We start from the raw sequence: 22,030 nt of genomic DNA, 5'->3' as shown, positions 1-22,030 counted from the left end.
ATCTTACCTGGGCAGTGAGTTTCTGCCTCTCGTCCTGGAACCGCTGCCTCTCCTCCAGGACCTTGACCTTGGCACCCTCATACTTGGCAGTCATCACCTCCAGCTCCCGGGCCGTGTTCTGTGCTTCCCGCTGCATCTCAGCCAGACGGGTCTCAGCGTCAGCACGCACAGCTGCCAGCTCTTGGCCATACTTCTCCCTGGCCTGGTCCAGCTCCACTTCCAGATACTGCCGGCCAAGGCTGGCCCGCTCACCCAGCCCCCGGTTCTCCTCTGCCAGCAGGCCGTGAGCCTTCTTCAGCATGCTCAGCTGCTCCGCGTAGCTGGCCTTCTCAGCCCGCAGCTGCTGCGCTGCCCGCTCTTGCTCCGCCACCTTCTGCCGCAGGGGCCCCAGCTCCCCGAGCTCCCGCTGGGCCCGCATCAGCTCTGCCCGGAGCCCACCAGCCGCCTGCTTGCTCTGCTCCAGCTCATCCCGGTGGCGCTTCTCGGCCGCTGCCTGCTCGGCCTGCAGCTGCTGGCACAGGTGCTTAGCGGGCAGCAGCTCGCTCACGAGCGCCTGCGTGCTGGTGTGCTCCAGCTGCAGGGCAGAGAGGGCCTGCTCCTTCTGGAAGAACTTCTCCTGCCATGTCTTTAATTCTTGGCCCAGCTCCTCCGCTCGCTCTGCCTGTGAGGCCAGCTCCTGCCGGAGGCTCTCCGAAGCCACCCGCTGTTTCTCTGCCTCCTCCCGGAGGCTCTGGACCTCCTCCCGCAGTGCAGAGCTGCGCTCGGCGGCCCTGGCGCTATTGCTGGCGGTCTCTGCCTGGAGCAGGCGCAGCCTCTCCTCCAGCTTCTGGCTCTTCTCCGACTCCGCTACGACCAGCCGCTTCAACTCTTTGCTCTCCCCCTCTTTCTCCAGGACCTGGCGGTTCAGGATGGACACCTCCTCCTCCAAGCTGCTGATGAGGCTGTTTTTCCTCTCAGCCTCCTGCTGGCCCCGGGCCACTTGGGTCTTCCACTCATCCTCAGCCTTGCTATGGTCTTGGGCCTTGGCCCGGAGGGTGGCCAGCTCCCTTTGGGCTGTGGCTAAGGTGTCCCGACTGCGCCCCAGCTCCTGGGCCTTCTCCTCTAACTGGCCCTGCAAAGCCTCCAGGGCCCCGGACTGCTCCGCGCGGGACGCGCGCTCACGCTCCAGGCTGCGCTCCAGGCCAGAGGCCTTCTCCTGGTGCTCCCGGCACTGCCGCTCCAGCTTGCTCACCTCCGCCCGCAGAGCCTCGAGCTCAGGGCCTTTTCGCGCGCTCTTTCCTGGAGACTCCGACTGCACTCCTGACCCAGAAGGGTCTTCCCCACCTGTCGGCCCGAGAGACTGCTGGCGCTCCTCCTCTTTCTTGGCCAGCTGTTCCCTCAGTCGCTGCACAGTCTGCTGCAGCTCCCCCAGCTCCGTTCTCTGGGCTGCCTCCTGCCCACGAAGCTTGGCCAGCTCCTGGTCCTTCCCTTCCTTTTCCCTCAGGGCGTGGGCCAGGGCTTCCTGCAGGGTCGCGAACTCCACACGCTGCTCATTGAGGGCATTCTGCAGCCGCATCTCCAGCTCTGCCTTGGCAGCCTTCTCCAGGGCAAGATCGGCCTGGGCCCGGCCCCGCTCCTGGGTCAGGCGAGCCACCTCCCTCTCCTGCTGCCCACGCTCCTCCTGCTGCTGGCCCTGGCTCTCGATCAGCGCAGCCCGCAGCCTCTCCAGTTCACTGCCCATCTGCTCGGCCTCCCGCTCCATGGCCTGCAGTGCCGCCTGTGTGCTGCAGAACTGGCGTCCCTGCTGCTCTTCCGGCCACTCTGCCTCTCTGTCTCCTGCCCTCGGCGGCTCCTTGAGTAGCTCACGGGAGGCCGTTTCCTGCTGCTCTCCTGCCTTGCGCACCAAGGCCTCGAGGCGGGCCACCTCCTTGCCGGTGGCAGCCATCTTCTCCTGCAGAGCGGAGAGGTCGTCTGCCAGCTTCTGGGCCCTGACCTCCTTCTCCTGGACCTGCTGGAGGGCTCTGGCCAGGTTGGCATGAAGCTGAGCTACTTCACTCTGCTGCCGGCTGATCTGGAGCTCGCTGTGGGCCTCGATCCCTGCCACCTTCTCCTTGGCCTCCTGTAGTTCCTGGCGGGCCTTCTCGCATTCCTCCTTCAGGGTCATCAGCTGTTCCTGGAACATGGCGCCGTACTGTGCCTCCTCTTGCTGGCTGTCCTCGTACCGCTCGCGCCAGGTGGCCACCTCTTTGGCAAGCTGTTCACACTCACCCTCCGCCTCACGCTGGGAGGCTATGGCCTCTGCCAGCTCCCGCCGCAGGGCTTCCATCTCGACCTCATGGGCCTCCCCCAGCTGCCGTAATCGGGCCTCCAGCCCCTTGCGCCCAGCCTTCTCTTCTTCTAGCTCCTTCTGTTCCTGCTTATGCTGTTCTACCAGACACCGGGTCTCTGCCTCCAGCTTGGAGATGTGACGCTGCTGCTCTTCCAGGGCATCTGAGGCCCTGCGCTTCTCCTCTTCCAGGCTGCCCTTGGTGATCTTCAAGGACTCCTCAAGAGCCCGGACCTGCTCCTGGAACTGGCCCTTCTCCTGGGCCACCCTTTCTCTTTCGGTTGCTTTTTGCTGCTCGGACCTCAGCTGGGCCTTTAGCTCTGCCACCTGGGCCTGGGCCTCACACTGCTCCTGGCGGGCTGCCTCAACACAGGCACGGAGTTCCTCCACCTTCTGGCTCAGCTCTGCCTTCTCCTGCTGGGCCTGAGTCACTGAGGCCTGGGCGCTGTCCTGGGCTTCATTAGCGGCCTGAAGTTGCTGTTGCAGGACCTCTAGCTTGGCAGTCTTCTCCTTCTCCAACGCTTCCAGCTGCTGGAGGGCCGAATCCCTCTGCTTTAAAGAAGCCTGCCGCTCCTCGACAGCAGCGGCCAGTCGCTGGGCATGGTCTCGCCTGGCCGCCTCCTGCTCCTGGGCGGCTTCCACCAACTGTTGCTCCTTTTGCTTCAGGCTGCTGCTCAGCTGCTCCAACTGCTGGCGAAGGCCCTGGGAGGCCTGTTCTTGCTGCTCGAGGGTCTGTGCGAACTGGGCCTGCTCCTGTTTGGCCTGCTGCTTCAAGCCGGCCAGTTCTTGATCCTGCTGCTGGAGAGTGGCATTGAGGGTGGTGAGCTCCGAAGTCAGCGTGGCCACCTGGGCAGACAGCCGGGCCCCCTGAGCCTTAGAGGCCTGCTCCAGCTCTTCCTTCGCCTGGCTGAGGTTGGACAGGGAGCCCTGCAGCTCGGCAATGAGGCCGGCCAGCTGCTGCTTTTCTTCTTCGAAGTGGCCCCGCTCGGCAAGCAGCTTGGCTTCCCGTTGGCCCTGCTCAGCCTCCAGCGCCTCCACCCTGGCTTGGAGCTGGGTGTTGTCTGCGGCAAGAGAGGCCGCCTCTTGCTTCAGGGTTTCCATCTGGTGAGATAAAGAGACAAACGAGGACCAGCATGACTCCTCGATCACCACAGCACCTGTGAGAACTGTCTTCACCGCTGCTCCTGTGCGTTCCTACCTGCAAGACGTCCCCCAACACTTCGCCCTTCTCCCGGGGTGGGTTCTCCTGCAGCTGGGCCAACTGTTCTTCCAGCTGTGAAAGTTTTCCCTGAAGGATTTCATTCTTTTCTTCAAGGCATTTCTGAGGGTAAATAAGAGCCTCATGTGAACAGAGACAGAACAGGCACTAGGTCGCCAACAACATACGGAGCCCTATCACCTTGTTATAAAGATCTCCTTTTGCCCTGACCTAGGGAAAAACGCAGAAACCATGGACCTGGGATCATGAGGGACCTGACTTTCTAGCCCTAATTTCAGGGCTGAATTAAGTCACCTGACCTGTTAATGTCTTCTTCCAGGCCGCTGAGTTTACTTCAGAGTTCCTTACTTAAAAAAAAAAAAAAATTTCCTTACTATATACCCTTCCTCAGACAAGTCTTGGCTCCCAGATTATCCACTCACTCACCAGCTCAGAAATATCCCCAGCCACGCTTGGGTGACTCAGTCAGTTAAGTGTCCAACTCCTGATTTCGGCTCAGATCATGACCTCAGGGTCAGGAGATTAAGCCCCACATCAGGCTCCCTGCTCAGCGAGGAGTCTGAGATTCTCTCTCTCCCTCTGCCCCTCTCCCCGTGCTTGCTTGTGCTCTAAAATAAATCAATCTTAAAAAAAAAAAAAAAAAAAAGAAAATCTTGGGGCACCTGGGTGGCTCAGTCGTTAGGCGTCTGCCTTCAGCTCCGCTCATGATCCCAGGGTCCTGGGATCAGGCCCTGCATTGGGCTCCCTGCTCAGCAGGGAACCTGCTTCTCCCTCTCCCACTCCCCCTGCTTGTGTTCCCTCTCTCGCTGTATCTCTCTTTGTCCAATAAATAAATAAAATCTTTTTAAAAAGTCTTAAAAAATACATAAAAATATATATATATGTGCGCATGTGTATATCTCCCCAGCCTGTCTGGGCATCAAAAGCAGCAGCCATAGCACCTTCCACCCCTGTCCCCCAGCCCCACTCCCCATTGTTCACTAAGCCAGGGCCAGGACTGTGCTGGGTTCTCTCTGAATTCCTAATCGTAGCTATTACCATCCTTCTTTTGCGGAGCAAGATCTGAAGCTCAGATGTTAAGTGTCTTGCCCTAGGGCTTCAGGGTTAATAAATGGTAGAACTGGGTTCTTAAAAATAGCAATAAAAATAATAGTGGGGGCATCTAGCAGGCTTAGGCGGTGGAGCATGCAACTCTTGATCTCAGGGTTGTAAGCTCGAACCCCATGCTAGGTGTAGAAATTTTATTTATATACATATATAAATTTTTTTTTAAGATTATTTGAGAGAGAGAGAGAGCACACGAGTTGGAGGGATAGAGGGGAGGGAGGTAAAATCTCAAGCAAACTCTGTGCTGAGCAAGAAGCCCAATGCAGGGCTCGATCTCACCACCCTGAGATCATGACCTGAGCTGAAGCCAAGAGTTGGACACTTAACCGAATGCGCCACCCAGGTGCCCCAAAAATAAAATCTTAAAAAAATAATAATAGTACTGAATTCACTGAAAACTTACTTTGCACCACACACTGTGTCCAGCACTTTGTATAACAGTATCTGACAATGGGTGATGAGGCACCTAATTATTTTTCCCACTTTACAGAAAGCATGCTTAGACAGAAAAGAGGTCAAGTAACTTCTCCGAGATCCCACACCTTGTAAACAGCAAAGACAGCATTCAAAGGTGCACTGGACGTAAGCCCACGATCTCTCTGTTACAGCGCACTGCTAAACCTTGAGGAGGAGTCAGCTTACTTCCCAAAGGCCCCAAAGAAAGAGTGGTAAATGGAATTCAGCTGCCAACGGGTGGTCAAGACTATGGCCCTGGCTCCCCAAAGCAGAGGGCTTACCTTGTCCTGCACGGCCGTGCTGAGCTCCTTCTCGAGATGGGCCTGTTTCTCCACCCACTCTCGAGTGGCCTTGCTGTGCTCTTCCGTCAGGTCGTTAAGGGCACCCTGTAGTTGCTGCAGGTGACTGGCAAACTCCCGGAGCTGAGACAGACAAGCGGGAGTCCCTGTCACCCAAGGTCAAAGCCAGTACCACCACTGCTGTGTGTTTCCCCAACTCCAGGGGCTGCAGGTGTCCGACTATCCTTCTAACGCGCCTCAAACCAATTACAACAAATCACATCTTTAACTCGAGACTCAAAAATCAGGGCCACAGGGGCGCCTGGGTGGCACAGCGGTTGGGCGTCTGCCTTCGGCTCAGGGCGTGATCCCGGCGTTATGGGATCGAGCCCCACATCAGGCTCCTCTGCTGTGAGCCTGCTTCTTCCTCTCCCACTCCCCCTGCTTGTGTTCCCACTCTCGCTGGCTGTCTCTATCTCTGTCAAATAAATAAATAAAAAATCTTTAAAAAAAAAAAAAAAAAATCAGGGCCACAGCCAATTATGGGACAAGGAAAGGGCCAGGGTATGCAGGTATCTGGAAATACTGAAGCACAGGACAGGTGCCACGACTTTCTTCTCAACCCTCTCTTGGAGAATCCTCCAGAGCAACTCAGCCCCAACGGGCCTCCAGGCGGGGACAGACTCCCCCGCCAACACTCACCTTAAAGGAAAGCTCCCCATTCTCCTCAGAAAGCTGGTTAATTTTGCGATCCATCTGGCTCTTCTCTGTCTTCAGGTCCTGGCATTGCTTCAGGGTTTCATGGAGACGCACAGTGAGGCTGTGAGGGAGGGGAGCAGTTAGAAAAGACAGTAGCACCTACCCCACCACCACCCCGAGGGTGCAGGGCGGGTTGGGGAGCTGGGAAGAAAGCAGGGAGACTCCTACCTCTCGTTCTTGCCACGGAGCTCCTCAAGCTCCCGGGGCTCCAGCGGGCTGGCCGCCTGCTTCTCGTTCAGCAGAGCCAGGCGGTCAATGCGCTGCTGCATCACCGCTATCTGTGCGTCTGCCCGGGGGGAGGCGAGGGGAGAGGAGAGTCAGCACAGAACTCTGGGGAAGAGAGGAGGAGGGGGCGGCATGCAATCTAAGGGAAAGGAGGATGATGGCAAGGGCAGAACCTGCTTCCAGGAGGTCAGCCTGAACGGACAACATGGAACAGAGAGGCCGTTCCTCACACAAGCCCAGCACTTCCCTGGACGCTGCTCATTCACACGTCACCCGCCAGCACACAAGACGCCTACCCTTCTCAGTGAGGAGCTTGCGGTTCTCGGCCAGCTCCAGCTCCAGCTCATCTCTATTATTTCTCTCATCTGCAAGCTGCTTCTTCAGCCGTCTCATCTGGAATTGTGGAGTCTGCAGGATGTCGCCCATGGGGGAGGCTGGAGAACCTGAGAGGAAGCTGAAGAAGGAGATGGCCCAGATGCCATGGTCAGCACCTAGAACGGGAGGGCTGAGGGAAGAGCACCAGGCGGGGATGGGTGAGCAGGGCTCTAGGGCTGGGAGCACTGGCTGGGAGGCCAAGCACCTCAGCTCTGTGTGCAGTGCCATCTCCTGCCTCACGACACGACCTTGAGAAAACTGTTCTTCTCCCTCCTCCAAGCCTTAACTTCTTTGTCAAAAAAAATCTTGCCTCTGCAGAGCTGCACTGAGAGAAGGGACTTTAGCAGAGTCTCCATGGAAGAAAGGAATTCCATAAACAGGGAATAGCCTTTGAGGAAGGCCTTCTGCCAAAAATGGATCCCAGCCAACTCCCCTAATTAGTACTGGGGCAGGTGACAACATCTACAAGGTACTCCAAGCACTGTCTGATGACCTGACAGGCTGGTGAACAGTGTTAGCCTCTAGAATGCAGGGATCTGAGGACTGGATGTTGAGGCCCTGTCCCAGGAGAGGAGGCGCCGCACATACTTGTTCCCGCTGGAAGAGGCAACCTTCTGCAGCTCTAGGAAGCGAACCTCCCTTTTGGCCTGGTGGCTGGGTGGGGACAGCTCTTCAGAGATGGTGCTGGAGCAAGGAGAAGGGACAGGAGCTAGGGGAAGAAGCAAACCAGCCACATAAAGGTTAGTAAGAAGGTGAACAGATTGACATCTTTATACAATTTGAGAACTTGCCTTAGAGGAAGTGAATCCACAGACACTTCTACATAAGCGACAGAGGGAGGCCACTGGGCAGAAGCTGAACCCCAGTGTCTGGATTATCCAGAGGTCAGTGGCACTAAGCCCCGTCAAGCAAGTGGCTTCTGTTTCCACAGGTGGTCAAGTGCTCGTGCTTTCCCCTGCACCCAGCACTGCAGAGGCGGCCTGGGAGTGGCCCCGAGCAAGATCTCCTCTCAGCCCAACAACTTCTCAGGTCTGAGCCACTGGCCTCCTTCCTGAACTCCTCCATTCTGAAATCTTGCACACTGCCAGCACCACCTCCTTCTCAAAACCTCTGCCCACCCACCCCCAGGTCCCCCCCACCCTCTAAGCTCCCAGAATTCGGATGGGGCCTCCCTGCTCTGCCCACAGTGTCCATGGCTTCAGTGGCCATCCACACACTGACTGGCAAACCCATACCCTGGCCCAGAGCCCTCGCCTCCACTCTAGACTCAGACTTCCAACATCTCCATTTGAAGGGCTGAAGAGGAACTTGAACATGAGGAACATCAAATTCAGTGGCTGGAAGAGAGCCTGCCTAGAGCCACATCTTACACCTATCCTCATGAGATAGCCTCTTCATCAGAAGACACGTGGAGCTTCCGCCCTTTCTCCTGTCCGTCCAGCAACACATCTGGTAGATGAGGCGCCTCTCTGTTCGAGCACTCCCCTTGTATCCTACTTACTGATCTACGCATCTGCCTTCCCACCTAGAACGTGAGCTTCATGTGGGGAAAAGCCTTTCTTTTAGGCGCTACTCTCAGCTTCTAAGCCTAGAGTAGCAACTGCTTAAAAGATAAAAAACAGGAAAGGCATGTGCGGGGTGATCCAGGACAACCTACCAGCAGACGTGATCACTTATCATGTCCCGCTCGGGCGCTGCCAGGCAGCCAGAAGAGCTCCACAGGAACTGAGGAGATGGCAACATGGCCCAGAAATCAACCTATTCCATTACACACTTTTCCTGAGCACAGACTCTGTGCCTGGCGTTGGAGGCTAAAACAAACCCCCCTAGCAGTTCCCAGCTCAGACAGAAGGGGACCCTCAGGAGTGGGCCTTACTTACCTTTCTGCAAGAAGTTCTCTAGGTCCTCATTTAGGTTCAGCCCATCCTCATGGTCCAGCACAAACTTGAGAATGACTGCTAACTCAGCCTGGGCCACAGAGAGAAAAGGAGCATTGCTGAAGTGTCAGGCCTGAAGAGACAGAGGGCACCACCCTGGCAGTGCCAGCCCCAGGAGCCTGCTGGAGCCCAGTCTTCCTCTCAAAGCATAAAGTCCCACATTCCAGCTGAGAACATTCTAGCAGAGACATGTTGACCCTGCTTGCCCTCACCTCCTCAGCTCCTCTAAAGATGCATCGGGTTCAGAGAGAGTCCCTATCTGACTTCACTCCTGACCACCGAGAAGAAAATGGGCAAAGAAGTAGGGCAGTGAGAAAGCGTTTATACACAGCTATGTCGCCCTCTTCTGAACGACCCTTACTGTTGTTCTTTGTCTAAGTGAGAACCCAAGAACCCTCCAGGGCTCATTCAAAGCTTATCCACCAGCTCAGCTCTAAAATCTGTCCTTCACTGTCTGAATTCCAAAGTTACAGAGTTGATCTAATTTTTCTGGCCAACCCTGCCATAGTTCCTTCTCCTTGCGAATTTATGTTTCCACCGGGTCTATGACCAGCCTGGAGCAGAGAAAAGACTGAAAGAGGAGCTACCCATTCCTCCCAAGCCACGACAATCCCAACCTCAGATAGGAGCCACGAACTAAGTGAGTATAAAATGGGATGATTCAACACGTTTCACCACTATGCGAAAGGCCACAGCTCTCTGGACGCTGCCCCCGCAGTCACCTCCATGACCCCTGTGGCATCCCAGCTCCTCCTAACTCTGGGAAATAAAGGACGTCTGCTCAGGCAGGAAGCAAAGCCAACATCAGGACCCGCATGACAGTTCCTGGAAACCAGGTCAATTCCCTCTATAATGAAGCAGAAGCACCGACTCTCTTCACTTAGGGACCAAGTAGAGGAGGGGAGAGAAGGTAACCGCTCTGAGCTAGACGGTCACGATGGACAAAGACATTCCCTCTTACTAATCCTTCCCATTAGAGGAAAGGAGGACACAAATGGAGTGACGGTTTGTGAAAAAACACTCACAGGGGACACAAACATGAGAACAATTTCTGCATATTACCCCCGACAGTACAATTACAGCCACCGTTAAATCTACGTACATAAAAAAGGACTTGGACGTATATCCTTTGAAAGTTAACAGTTATCTCTGGGGAGGGGGATTACTAGAAACTGTTATTTCCTTCTTTTGTGCTTTTCAACATTTTCCAGACTTTCTATAATGAATGGCTGGAATTACCACAACATAATTTTTTTAAAAAGATTTTATTTATTTATTTGACAGAGAGACAGCCAGCGAGAGAGGGAACACAAGCAGGGGGAGTGGGAGAGGAAGAAGCAGGCTCCCAGCGGAGGAGCCCGATGCGGGGCTCGATCCCAGAACACAGGGACCACGCCCTGAGCTGAAGGCAGACGCTTAATGACTGAGCCACCCAGGCGCCCCCACAACATAATTTTTTAAAACAATGCTATATGCTGTTTAAAGAAAAGCAATGGAGTGAGGTAAAGCACAGATGAGGCCCACGAGCTGAGGCGGAGGCGGCACAGGACTTACCTGAATCTTGTACTCAAACTGTCCCCAGTCCCTGGGACTTCTGGAGCCCACGGTGGAGTGGTACAAGAGCAGCATGGTCATCTAGAAGCCAGAAAGGGACACAGTCACTGAGCGGGGCTGTCTCTCCTCAGTGCTCCCCTCTCTGAGCTGTTCTGGAGGCTCTTCCAAAGTTCCTAGAATTTAGCCCTGGGTCCCTGCCCTTAACTGCACCCAGAAACACCTGACTGAGGACACGTGATTGTGCAAAAAGCCTGATGCACACCTGAATTCCTGAACTCATGGAACCTAATTATGAAGCTTAAGCTACCCTCTACCAGCCAGCACTCAGAAACAGGACAGGGAATGAAGGAGACTGAGCTAAAAAGAAGACTACGACATCTGGGTGAGGCCTAATTCCGGCCAGGTCTTCATCAAGGCCCACAGTAGTAAGCACCCACGACTTCCCCGGGATGAACAGAAGGCCCAGCAGCTCCCTCTGGTGCCACCCTCCGACCCCACATCTGGTATTCCACAGGTACCTTGGCCAATTCCAGCTCTGACCCCTCTATCACCTTCTGCACAGACACCAGGCATTCCGGAGAAGAGGGATGTTTTTGGTTTTCTGTAACGACGACAATGTAGAAAACAGGGTGAACTTCCTGGACACCATCCCTGAGAGATCATCAGAACACCTCAGAGTAGAACAAAATCACTGTCTCTGGTGGGGCTAGGAGACGTAGGGCTCCTTACTCCTACGTCCTCTATTCCCCAACATACACATTTCCATCCAAGTTAGTTCTATCCTAGGTCAGTCCAAGGACTACAAGGAAAGTTTAAAAAAAAAAAAAAAGAAAGAAAGAAAAAAAGCAGGCTAGGAATTCAGAGCAGCTCTGGGGCACAACCTTGCTTGCATTCACCCACCCACCTCATCAACTCCGGCTCAGCACCACAGAGAAGGAGCCCAGAGATTCCAGGTCACTCTAGAGTCTTATTCCAAGCAAGGTCACAGAGGAAGCCTGAAGCTGAGTCAGACTAGGAGACTAGGGACACCTGGTTCTTATGCTGGTATGCCAATTATCAACACCTCTGCTTTATCTCAATCTATTATCAACCTTTCCCATAATTCTCTTGAGGGGGAGATGGCAGACAGCTCCCATGTCATAGATGAGGACTCCGGGGTCCATGACTGCACCAGGGAGGGGACTGACAAGCACTGGGCTAGCTTTTCATCTGTTGCTACTACCCATCAACCTTAGGAGCAATTATCATTCTCTCCATTTCACAGACAAGGAACCTATGCCCAGAAAGGTCACAGCAGAAGGGCCAAGACCTCCACCTAAATCTGCCTCAGCCTCTAATCCACCCCCACGGCCTAGGCAATTCATTCAAAGGTATCCAGGGGAAATGTTCCTCTTGCAAGGGGACGAGGGTAACATGGTTCCGTCCCTCTCCAACTCCTTGCAGTAGGTGGGGGACAAGAGCCCAAAGTGATGAGTCCCCAAAACTGACCCTCTGGCTCTACCTGGATATCAGAGACGGGCTGTGGGACTGAAGGGACACTCTCCTTCCCTAACTGACATCAGCATCGTCAGACCCAGGGAAACAGCTGTACTCATCCTTGTGGTACATCGCCAGCGGCCTTGAGCCTTTGCTCCTCCTCACACTGTGAGCCGGTTCCCCTGGACTTCCAAAGTCCCAGGAGTTGAGGAAGCAGCTCTTTCTTAGCCAGATAAAGAAAGGTGCTTACTTTGCAAAAAACTGCACACAAATTTCAGTCTCTCTGGCACCGGCTGTTGCAGGATTTGCTGCCCCTCGTCAGTGCCGTGGCTAGAAAAAGAACAAACATCAGAACCGGAGTACTTAGCAATTCTTCCCTCCTTGCTACTCCATTACATACCACCTTCCCATTCCTTCAGGCCTGGTCTGCAGTGGATCTGGGAGGGAATCAGACCAGATGCTGGAGGCAGGGGAGAAGATACCAAAATACCATTTGGTATGGTGGATGAGAAGTGGGAACTTGAGGCGTGCAGTCCTTCTGAAAAAGATGGCACTCTGCCACCGTAACTGTAAATACGACAAAGTTCTGTGGGAAGGGGCCGAGAGGAGAAGATGGCAGCACAGATGAAGGGGAAGCTAGGTTCAACAGTCTGGAATGGCCCCACTGTAAAACGTCAGGAAGCCACAGGGAAATGAGGCCAGGGTAAGACAGACGATGGAAGGGGGAAACAGGCCCATGCACTGAAAGAACAGGAGGAAATTCCCAACATACAACAGACTAAAGGCTGAGATGGCTAAAGCTAAGGGCCAACACTTTTTTTTTTTTTTTAAGATTTTGTTTATGTATTAGAGAGAGAGCAGGAGCGAGCCCGTGGGGGGTGGGGTGGCAGAGACACACAGAGAGAGAATCTTAAGCCAACTCCCTGCTGAGCAGAGACGACCCTGAGATCATGACCTGAGCCGAAATCAAGAATCAGACGCTTAACCAACTGAGCCACGCAGGCGCCCGGAGACAACACTCCTGATCAGCGGCTGTTGCTGTGCTGGTCTGTTTAAATTGGAGGGGCGAGCCACAGGCTGAGAGAGCAAGGAGGGCAGGAAGGCAGCAGGGGGAGCTCTGACACAGCCCAGGCCCCTGGCCCTGGGCACTGAGGCTAACTGCGGTTTCAATTTCAGGGGTGAAGGGCTCCACTTCAAGTCAGAAAGTGGACTTTCCTTCTTGGGCTACTACAGCTGGAGGTACTGATTGAAGGAGTCTTTTGTTCCTCAATCTCCAGGTTCTACTGAATCTCCAGCTTTCAGCCAGCTTTCTGGAGGGCAGGGCAGGCCCTAGAACCAGAGAACTTGCACTGCCAGACATCCTGCAAAGCATAAACAGCATCTACGCCAAGACCGTGAATGTACCTCCCTCCCTCTCTCATGGGATTACAACGGGCTTCTTCCAAGTGAACACCCCCATTTTCTGGATAGCTGGTTTGTGATTAGGGACTCCTACAGGGCCTTTGGGAGATGCTCGTCTCCTCCCAGACTCCTGAAAGAGCCACCTTCCCTACCCACCCACAATCTGGAACACTGTGACTCCTTGACTCAGCACAGAGCAGCAATTTCCTTCAGCGCATTCCATTAGATAAAAAATAAAGAGGGTTCTTGGGTTAAATGTTTGGGAAATGCTGGGTTAAACCAAACTGAACATTTTCTAAAGAGGACAATATAACATGCATTATTTCCCAAACCTATTTGACCACAAAACCTCCTTTTTCCCTACAAAGCCACTGGGATAAGTAAAGTTGCACGGAACATGCTTTAAAAATGCTGGACCTGGAGCCATCCAGCCCATCCTTTAAAAGTGAGTTCAAGGCACGCCTGCCTTCGGCTCAGGTCATGATCCCAGGGGCCTGGGATGGAGCCCCATAGTGGGCTCTCTGCTCAGCGGGAAGCCTGCTTCTCCCTCTGCCTGTCGCTCCCCCTGCTTGTGTTCTCACGTGCTCTCTGTCAAATAAATAAAGAAATATCTTTCAAAAATCAACAAATAATAAAACGAAGTTCAAGTCTTATCTCTGGCAGGAAGCCACCCAGAACCACTGCCTCCCGACTCCTCAGGAATTCCTACAGCACTGATGGATACAATGGCATCATTTACAACTGACCACACCAACTGCGTGCCCTGAAAGCTAGGGTATGGGAGGTACTCAGTACTCAGTATGTATGGGTTGACGGACAGATGAAGGAGGCTCCGTAACAGGAAGAGCAGACATCAACATCAGTAACGCAAACATCAGGGCTTTAGGCTTTCTGGCAAAATGACTCCATTAAACTTTGCTATTCAGGCCTCACAGACATCAAAGAGATGGGACAGCTTTTTTGCTTCAGGCTATTCATACACAAAATAGAAAGGGAAACTTGTTAGAGAGGTTGATGCCAATGTACTTTCCCCGAGAGAAGACTAAGTGGCCAAGGAACAAGCCCTGTACAATTCCCACAGCTGCTATCTGCCACCAACCCTGCCGTCCTCCACTGTCTTCCCCTGAGAACTAGCATCTGATTTAGGTTTGCAACAGTAGCAGCATCCGCAATGAAAAAGCCAGAACACATACACCAAGAACATCTGTTTTCCCAAAGGAAGTTCATCTGCACTGTCCTGGATCAGAGACGGAGATTAGGGTTAACCTGGAATTTCAACAGCCTCCCCCAACACACACACACACACACACACACACACACACACACACACACTCTCTCTCTCTCTCTCACACACATTCATGTTCTCTCTCCCTCTCACCTTCCCTCCACCTCCACTCCTCCTACTCTAAGGCTCAGGCAGTGCATCAGAAGACAACTTGGAACATGTGCATCTTGAATTTGTAACCCTCCCTGTGAAAATTTTCCACCAGCTTATAAACCTACAGTGGCTAAACCAAGGACACAGATCCTTACCAGATCCTTACCCATGGACATATCGACTACTCTTGTCATTAGGCCAGGGAAATTTCTCTCCTCAAAAGCAAAAGCAACTTGATCTATGCTTTTTTTTCGGACAGCAAAGCAAGGTTTATTGAGCGATAGCAAAGTGATAGTACAAAGCTCCTGATGAGGGAAGGGATCCAAGAGCGTTGCCCTTTTTTTTAAGATTTGATTTTTTTAAGTAATCTCTACCCCCAACGTAGGGCTCAAACTCACGACCCCAAAATCAGTAGCCGCATGCTCCACCAACTGAGCCAGCTAGGCACCCCCCTACCTGGAACTATTTTTAAGTCAAAAAAAAAAAAAAAAAAGCATGCTGCACCTTACTGTATGTTACAACACAAGGGGTATCATACCTGGCTGCCCCTCTTTCAGTGATGTTAAAACTAAGTAGATCAGATATTGTCAGCCTAATGGTTTTATCAGCCGCTGATGTTAACAGTCTAGTTTTACCACTTCATTAGGGTTTGAAAAACAATTATTTTCATTAGGGATTGCAAAATGCTGACTTATAGGTGGTGCACAATTACACTATGAAGTTTCCTTGCAAAAAACCAAAAAACAGCAACAAGAACACCTTAAGCTAAGCCAGCTTGGCTCTCATCAGTTCACAGGCAACAAGGGGAACGAGAACAAGCTTGAGCAGCACCATGATTACATAATTAATAAAATCCAGAACCCAGGAAATTCTATAAGATTGGAAGAAAAGAAAATGGGGTAAGGTATGGCAGTAGAAATGAGTAGGAAACAAGACGGGTGGGAGGAGAGGAGCCCTGATGAAAGCTCTTCAACATCAAGGCTGAAGATTTTTGATTTCAGCCTCCTGGCAAGGAAGAGTCACTGATGCCCACCAGCTGTGGGGCATCACAGTGTGAGCAGGACTGCAGGAAGGACTGCCCTGGAATACGCACAGATTAGAGAAGAACGCAGTCACAAGGGCCTGGTATCCAGAATGAGGCAGAGGCAGGGATGTGAGACGTCTTCAAAGGACAAATTGAGAGAACGGTGACTGAACAGGATCACTGCCAATGAGGGGGAGGAACTCAAGAGAATGCTGAAAGGCCCTGCCTGGGTAACTGGGAGAGAAAATGGTACTATCCATACCAAAGCAAGAGAACAGTGACTTCTTTTCACGAAGGCAGGTGCTGGTTAGAGCCACCGGGACTTTAAAAACATCTTCTAAGACATCCCATTACCAAGGTACATTTCAAAGAATACATTCAAAAGACTAAAAACATAAACCACTCCAGTGAATCCGTCTGCTCTAGGCTACTCAGCCCCACCAGACTTTGCTGAAGAAGAGTATCAACTACATTTCCGCGCATTTACTTACTCAACAAACATTAACCAATGTACTGTGTGAAGCCAGGTGCAGAGGACCCCAAGGGGAATCAGACCTGGTCCCCGCCTTCAACAAGCTCAGTTCTACCTTCTTTCCCTATGAATGGGTGGCCAAGCTGGTTGATTCCCTGGCACTGGTTCCTACCTGCTGTGTGTGGAACAGCAACACATCGGTCTGTCCCCGACCTGGGGGCTCAGAGTCAATTGTGCTTTCCTTTAAAAAGGGAGGGTCCTCTCCACTGTCCCCGCAATCCTTTAAATTACGGCTGACCTCTACTTTTGCCCACAGCACAAAGAAGTGAAAAGGAGGTCAGTTCTGCCCTCCATAATTCCTGAAAGTTGATGAGAGAGGAAAAAGGATGAACTATATGAGCCTAGAACAGTAACTGCAGGTTATAGCTTGATGCATCTTTGCTTGGTTCCAGAGAGGCAAGATAGAAGGCGCAAGCCCCACTCCACTGACTTCCCAGCTAAAGACAGATACAAAACAAAGCTCACTAGAATCCTGGCTACATGACAACACGCAGCTTATCAAATGCTAATCGACCTCACAAAGCATGTTAGTGAGGCAGGTGAAAACCCCAGAAATGCTATAATGGTTTAGAAAGGAGCATATCTGCGCTGTGCTAACAGGTTAGAGATAAGATTTCTAGGTGCTGCTTATTTCCCTCAAGAGCAAGAGCTTCCCCTTTCTTTTTCCTGGCCCTACAGGTTGCCAGGAGAGCTTCTGAGAGAACAAGCCCAAGAAGAGGGTATGGAAGACTCTCGAGACGAGAGGACAGCCAGCTCCAGAGCTGGCTCCTGAAACGCATTGAAAGCAAGGAGACTTGCAGGCTCTCCTGCACAAGCATGAGGAAGCCTCAGGGTGGGACGAGAGCAAAACCTCTCCCACAGACAGACACGGTGACCGGAAGAGGAGGCTGGCGTGCCCCTGCCTCTGGCTCCACACTGGCAGTCCTGCCCAGGCCTTCCAGTCACAGCTGTCACCAAGGAAAGGGAGTAAGGGCGAGGGGTGTGGCGTGTACTCACATGCTGTCGATGATCTTGATGAAGACGCTGCAATCCTGGAGCTGCGGCACGGCCTCCACAGGGCTGGCCACATGCAGACTGTTCACCTACAAAACCAGAGGAGAGCCTGCTGAAGCCGACGGAAGTGCCAGCAGCACTGCGGCTTGCTCCTCTCCCCAGAGGCGGGCACTCTGGCTGCGGGGAGCACCCACAGCTGTAGGCCGCAGGCCTTCAGGGACTTTCACTTCAGCCAAGGACAGCTGCTGCCCCCATCTGTCCAGTAACAGCCACCTGAATGCCGCCGTCAGTCCTTCCTCTGGCTCCAACTGAGAGCTTAAATTCTCCTAGGATGCTCCAGCACTAGGGATACACTTTGCATACACGTAGGCATAAAATGGTTTTCTGGAAGGATACACGAGAAACTGTACCACCACTGCCACTACCGACAGGAACTTGATGGCTGAAAGTCAGATGTGGGAAAAAGAAAGGCTTTTTATATTACTGCCCTTTGTATCTCTTGTATGTTTACATTATAACCCTCCGTAGCTCAAATTATACTACAGCCCTTTCTATCTCCTGAATTTTGAAATATCTATTCAAAACTTACATTAAACACTACATATGTTTTATATACTCCCACACAGACATAAAATCTTGTTATTAATGCATTTTAAAAATTCTTTCCAGATATAAAACTTTTGCTGACATAGGAAGAAAAAAAGAGGAAAAAAAAAAAAAAAAAAAAAAAAAAAAAAAGAGGGAGGAAAAGAAGAGCTGGAAACCCCAGGCAAAAATGTCAATTCCAATGCAATCGCCTGCTTCTCTTCTTTGCCTTCAGGCTGGCATCCCTCTAAGTCAGTCTTTACAACTAGGAAACTCGCCAGCAGTCACCTGCAAATGAGTCAGGCCCGCAGGTTATTCAACAAGCATATACGGTCAGCTTCTACAGAAAACCTCATGAATTCCAAAACCACCAAGTTCAGAGGAAGCCTGGGCTGAACTTCACCTCTGTTACTACCACAGGGGGAAAAAAAAAAAAGATCAATCAATCCCATGTGCAAGACTGAGGAAGGAGGCAACTCGGGCTGCTTGACAAAGTATTTGTAAGAACATCAGCACAGTAGTTATGTGCAATGAGTAGATTCTACTGTTTACAAATGCACTCTTTAAAAGATGCTGGGCTATGGGACACCTGGTTGGCTCAGTCAGAAACCGATGCCACTCTTGATCTCAGGGTTATGAGTTCGAGCCCCATGCGGCGGGGAGGGGGGGCTTTTCTTTTTAGTAATCTAAAAAAAGAAATAAAACATTACTAAAAAGAAATGAATAAAAATAAAAATAGATAGATTGTACCGGGCTGGGAGCTCCCAGATTAAGATTCTGGATGGAACTCCTCCACTCACTTGCCAGGAAACTGTTATCAACTTATTTCTCTCTGTGCCTACTTTCTCACTTGCCAAATGGATGGAATCCCTGCACTGTTTACTTTAGAGGACCAGTGTGGGTTCAAATGGTATTATGAATGCAAGCACACATTACAAAATAGAAGTGCTAAATGCAAAGCACTATTATGGCTAATAAAATTAAAATCATGAAGTAGATGCAGCAAAACTTGTACTTCTCAGTAGTTTAATTATCTGAGTGCACTAGAGAATCAAGAGTATTAAAAAAAAGACTCAGCCACAGATGATACTATTTATTCGCTTAAATCTGTATATATACACACACATATATACATATTTTTCTTTTTTAAGATTTTATTTATTAGAGAGAGAGAGCAGAAGCGGGGGGGGGGAGGAGCAGAGGGAGAGAGACAAGCAGACTCCCTGCTGGGGGCGGGGAGCCCAGCTGGGGACTCAATCCCAGGACCCTGAGATCATTACCTGAGCCGAGTCAGAAGCCTAACTGAGCCACTCAGGTGCCCCTACATACTTTTATACTAAAAACAACTTCTAGGGACACCGGCTGGCTCAGTCGGTTAAGCGCCTTCGGTTCAGGTTACGATTCCAGGGTCCTGGTATCAAGTCCCACATTGGGCTCCTTGCTCAGTGAGGAGACTGCTTCTCCCTCTGTCTGCTGCTCCCCCTGCTTGTGCGTGCTCTCTTTCTCTCTGATGATCTCTAGATGGATCTAAATGAAAATAGGTAAAAAGTTCAAAAAAAAAAAAAAAGTATAGAACATAAAATGTGACCTCCTGTAGAAGCCTTAAATTTATACCATCTTTATACACACACACACACACACACACACACACCTTATATTTATACCATCTTTTGAGGGGAAAAGCCTAATCTAATTAGTCAGGAAAGGCGGTGTAAATTTTTGAGGAAGATTCTGAATATTCCAGACCAAGATCCTTTTCTACCAACTGAAAACGAACAAAGTGCCAAGACTTAAGCATCCAAAACCACCTCCTTTTAATACCTGTAATCAAAGGAAAACTTTCGAGGGCTATGAATGCTTGTTCACTAACAAGACTGAAAAATTACTCCAGTTAGCTGATTTAAAGTCACTAAAGGAATCTGTATTCATCTCCTATCATTAAGAAATAATCCAGCAGGAGCGCCTGGGTGGCTCAGTCGTTAAGCGTCTGCCTTCGGCTCAGGGCATGATCCCAGAGTCCTGGGATCGAGCCCCATATCAGGCTCCTCCGCTGGGAGCCTGCTTCTTCCTCTCCCACTCCCCCTGCTTGTGTTCCCTCTCCCGCTGGCTGTCTCTCTCTGTCAAACAAATAAATAAAAAATCTTAAAAAAAAAAATTGCATGTTAAAAAAAAAAAAAAGAAAGAAAGAAAAGAAAAAGACATAATCCAGCAATAGTTTCTTTCATGGAGATAAAAATACCTTTTCTTCCTGTGCATTATTTTGCTCTCAAATGAGAAATCGCTGGAAAGCTGAAGAAGCAGAAAAACTCTATGAATTCATGTTTAGTCAGGGATTAAAACAGGAGAATGAGGGCCAAGCTCACTGCAGAACCCAAGAGCTGCCATAAGGTTTTCAGGGTTGCTTAAGGTTGTCAAATCTTAAAAAGTTCCCCATTCCCTATAATAATTCATTCACTGTAACTGCTGAGTACAGAATAGCTTCAAGCTATACTTCAAGTAAAATATAAATTTATTTTTACACTGTAAAATAAAGTACTCAAAATTTAAAAAAAAACATTAATTCTACTATTTTAATGCATGCACTTTTAGCATTTTGCTATATTTCTTTCTAGTCTTTTTTTCCTTACATCATTTTTCTCTAAACCACAACTATAACTGTCATGTGTGTTGTATTCTATGCCACTCTTCCCACTAACATAACAAGCATTATTTGACACTGCTACAGTATCATAAAATCCACTTTAGCTGCCTAACTTTTGTTTAAATTTAAAATTTCTCTTAAAAAAATTATGTTACCATATATTAATATTTTAATGGATGTTCATTCTTACTTTTGAAAAAAGTATACAAGTACCTGCTGTTTGATAAAACTAGCCCTGTATCAGTTCTTCTCTGTTAATGGTAGTACTCACCATAAAAACAAGCCTAGGACCTAAATAAATAAATAAACTGTTCAACTTAAAACAGTGTGGCTAAAGGATCCCGCAATATTCAGTTAATCCACTGAACTGGATGGAGACAAAGCTCACAGTCCCTCAAACCCAACCAGCCCCTTCTTGGGGATGAGGGGAAGAAAACGAAGAGACAATGATTCTTTTTTTTTTTGTAAGATTTTTTATTTATTTGACAGAGAGAGACAGCCAGCAAGGGAGGGAACACAAGCAGGGGGAGTGGGAGAGGAAAGAAGCAGGCTCATAGCAGAAGAGCCTGATGTGGGGCTCGATCCCATAACGCCGGGATCACACCCTGAGCTGAAGGCAGACGCTTAATGACTGCGCCACCCAGGCGCCCCGAGACAATGTTTCTAACATAGATCTAAAACACTGAAATGTAATGTAAATATAAAATATGTAAAATATATAAAAATACCCGGTTAAAACTATAAAACTAAAATTCATTTATTTCAGGGGCACCTAGGTGGCTCAGTCATTAAGCATCTGCCTTCAGCTCGGGGTGTGATCCCAGAGTCCTGGGATGGAGCCCCACATCAGGCTCCTCTGCTGGGAGCCTGCTTCTTCCTCTCCCACTCCTCCTGCCTGTGTTCCCTTTCTCGCTGGCTGTCTCTCTCTCTGTCAAATAAATAAATAAAATCTTAAAAAAAAATCATTTATTTCAGAAACTGAGAACAAGGAATGCACATCTTATATATTAAACACATTTCCTATCTAGAGATCTAACAGCAATTAAAGACAGTGTCCTATTTTTTTTTAAGATTTTATTTGGAGAGAGAGCGAGCAAGGGAGAGAGAGAGAGACAAAGAGCAAACGCACACAAGCAGGGGGACCGGCAGGGAGAGCGAGAAGCAGGCTCCCCGCTGAGCAGGCTCCCCGCTGATGCAGGACTCTGGGATCATGACCTGAAGCAAAGGCAGATGCTTAACCGAACGCTTAACTGACTGAGCCACCCAGGTGCCCCAAACAGTGTCTTATTAAATCTACCCTACTTAGAAATCAAACATTCATTTCCCTTAAAATATTCTATAATTTTTTTAAGTTGGCTTTCTCATTGGCCCTAACCGATCGATCAGTAGTCAGGTGACTACTAAAATACCCTGTACCATACAGCATGCCCCGGCAATATTTTAAGTATCGAGAATCATTATTTATTCAGATACAGTGCTAGATGTTTTCTATACACATTATGTCCTCATCCTCATCATATAACACCACAAGGTATTTTTATTATCTCCACTTTAAAAATAAAGTGCTGAGGGGCGCCTGGGTGGCACAGCGGTTAAGCGTCTGCCTTCGGCTCAGGGCGTGATCCCGGCGTTATGGGATCGAGCCCCACATCAGGCTCCTCCGCTATGAGCCTTTCTTCCTCTCCCACTCCGCCTGCTTGTGTTCCCTCTCTCGCTGGCTGTCTCTATCTCTGTCAAATAAATAAATAAAACCTTTAAAAAAAATAAAGTGCTGAGAGGCTAAGT

General features: G+C 50.4%; 1 protein-coding gene across 9 annotated transcripts in view; it reads right to left on the bottom strand.

The window, feature by feature from the left end:
• NUMA1 (nuclear mitotic apparatus protein 1) overlaps window positions 1-22,030 on the bottom strand; it is a 66,306-nt gene that overhangs the window by 10,173 nt on the left and 34,103 nt on the right. For all 9 annotated transcript variants that reach the window (XM_034666409.1, XM_034666408.1, XM_034666411.1 and 6 more), the window contains exons 3-14: window positions 17,023-17,108; window positions 11,942-12,021; window positions 10,734-10,816; window positions 10,216-10,296; window positions 8,605-8,692; window positions 7,313-7,433; window positions 6,646-6,803; window positions 6,293-6,410; window positions 6,068-6,185; window positions 5,369-5,509; window positions 3,504-3,626; window positions 8-3,406 (exon numbers count right to left, since the gene is read on the bottom strand). In XM_034666409.1, the coding sequence (XP_034522300.1) occupies window positions 8-3,406; window positions 3,504-3,626; window positions 5,369-5,509; window positions 6,068-6,185; window positions 6,293-6,410; window positions 6,646-6,803; window positions 7,313-7,433; window positions 8,605-8,692; window positions 10,216-10,296; window positions 10,734-10,816; window positions 11,942-12,021; window positions 17,023-17,108 (4,596 nt within the window). The remainder of the gene's footprint in view (window positions 1-7; window positions 3,407-3,503; window positions 3,627-5,368; window positions 5,510-6,067; window positions 6,186-6,292; window positions 6,411-6,645; window positions 6,804-7,312; window positions 7,434-8,604; window positions 8,693-10,215; window positions 10,297-10,733; window positions 10,817-11,941; window positions 12,022-17,022; window positions 17,109-22,030) is intronic.

This window comes from Ailuropoda melanoleuca, chromosome 8 (genome assembly GCF_002007445.2).
Source record: "Ailuropoda melanoleuca isolate Jingjing chromosome 8, ASM200744v2, whole genome shotgun sequence".
Classification (NCBI taxonomy): Eukaryota; Metazoa; Chordata; class Mammalia; order Carnivora; family Ursidae; genus Ailuropoda; species Ailuropoda melanoleuca.
The sequence above is the reverse complement of the archived record's forward strand: the minus strand, read 5'-3'. Positions and strand labels throughout refer to the sequence as shown.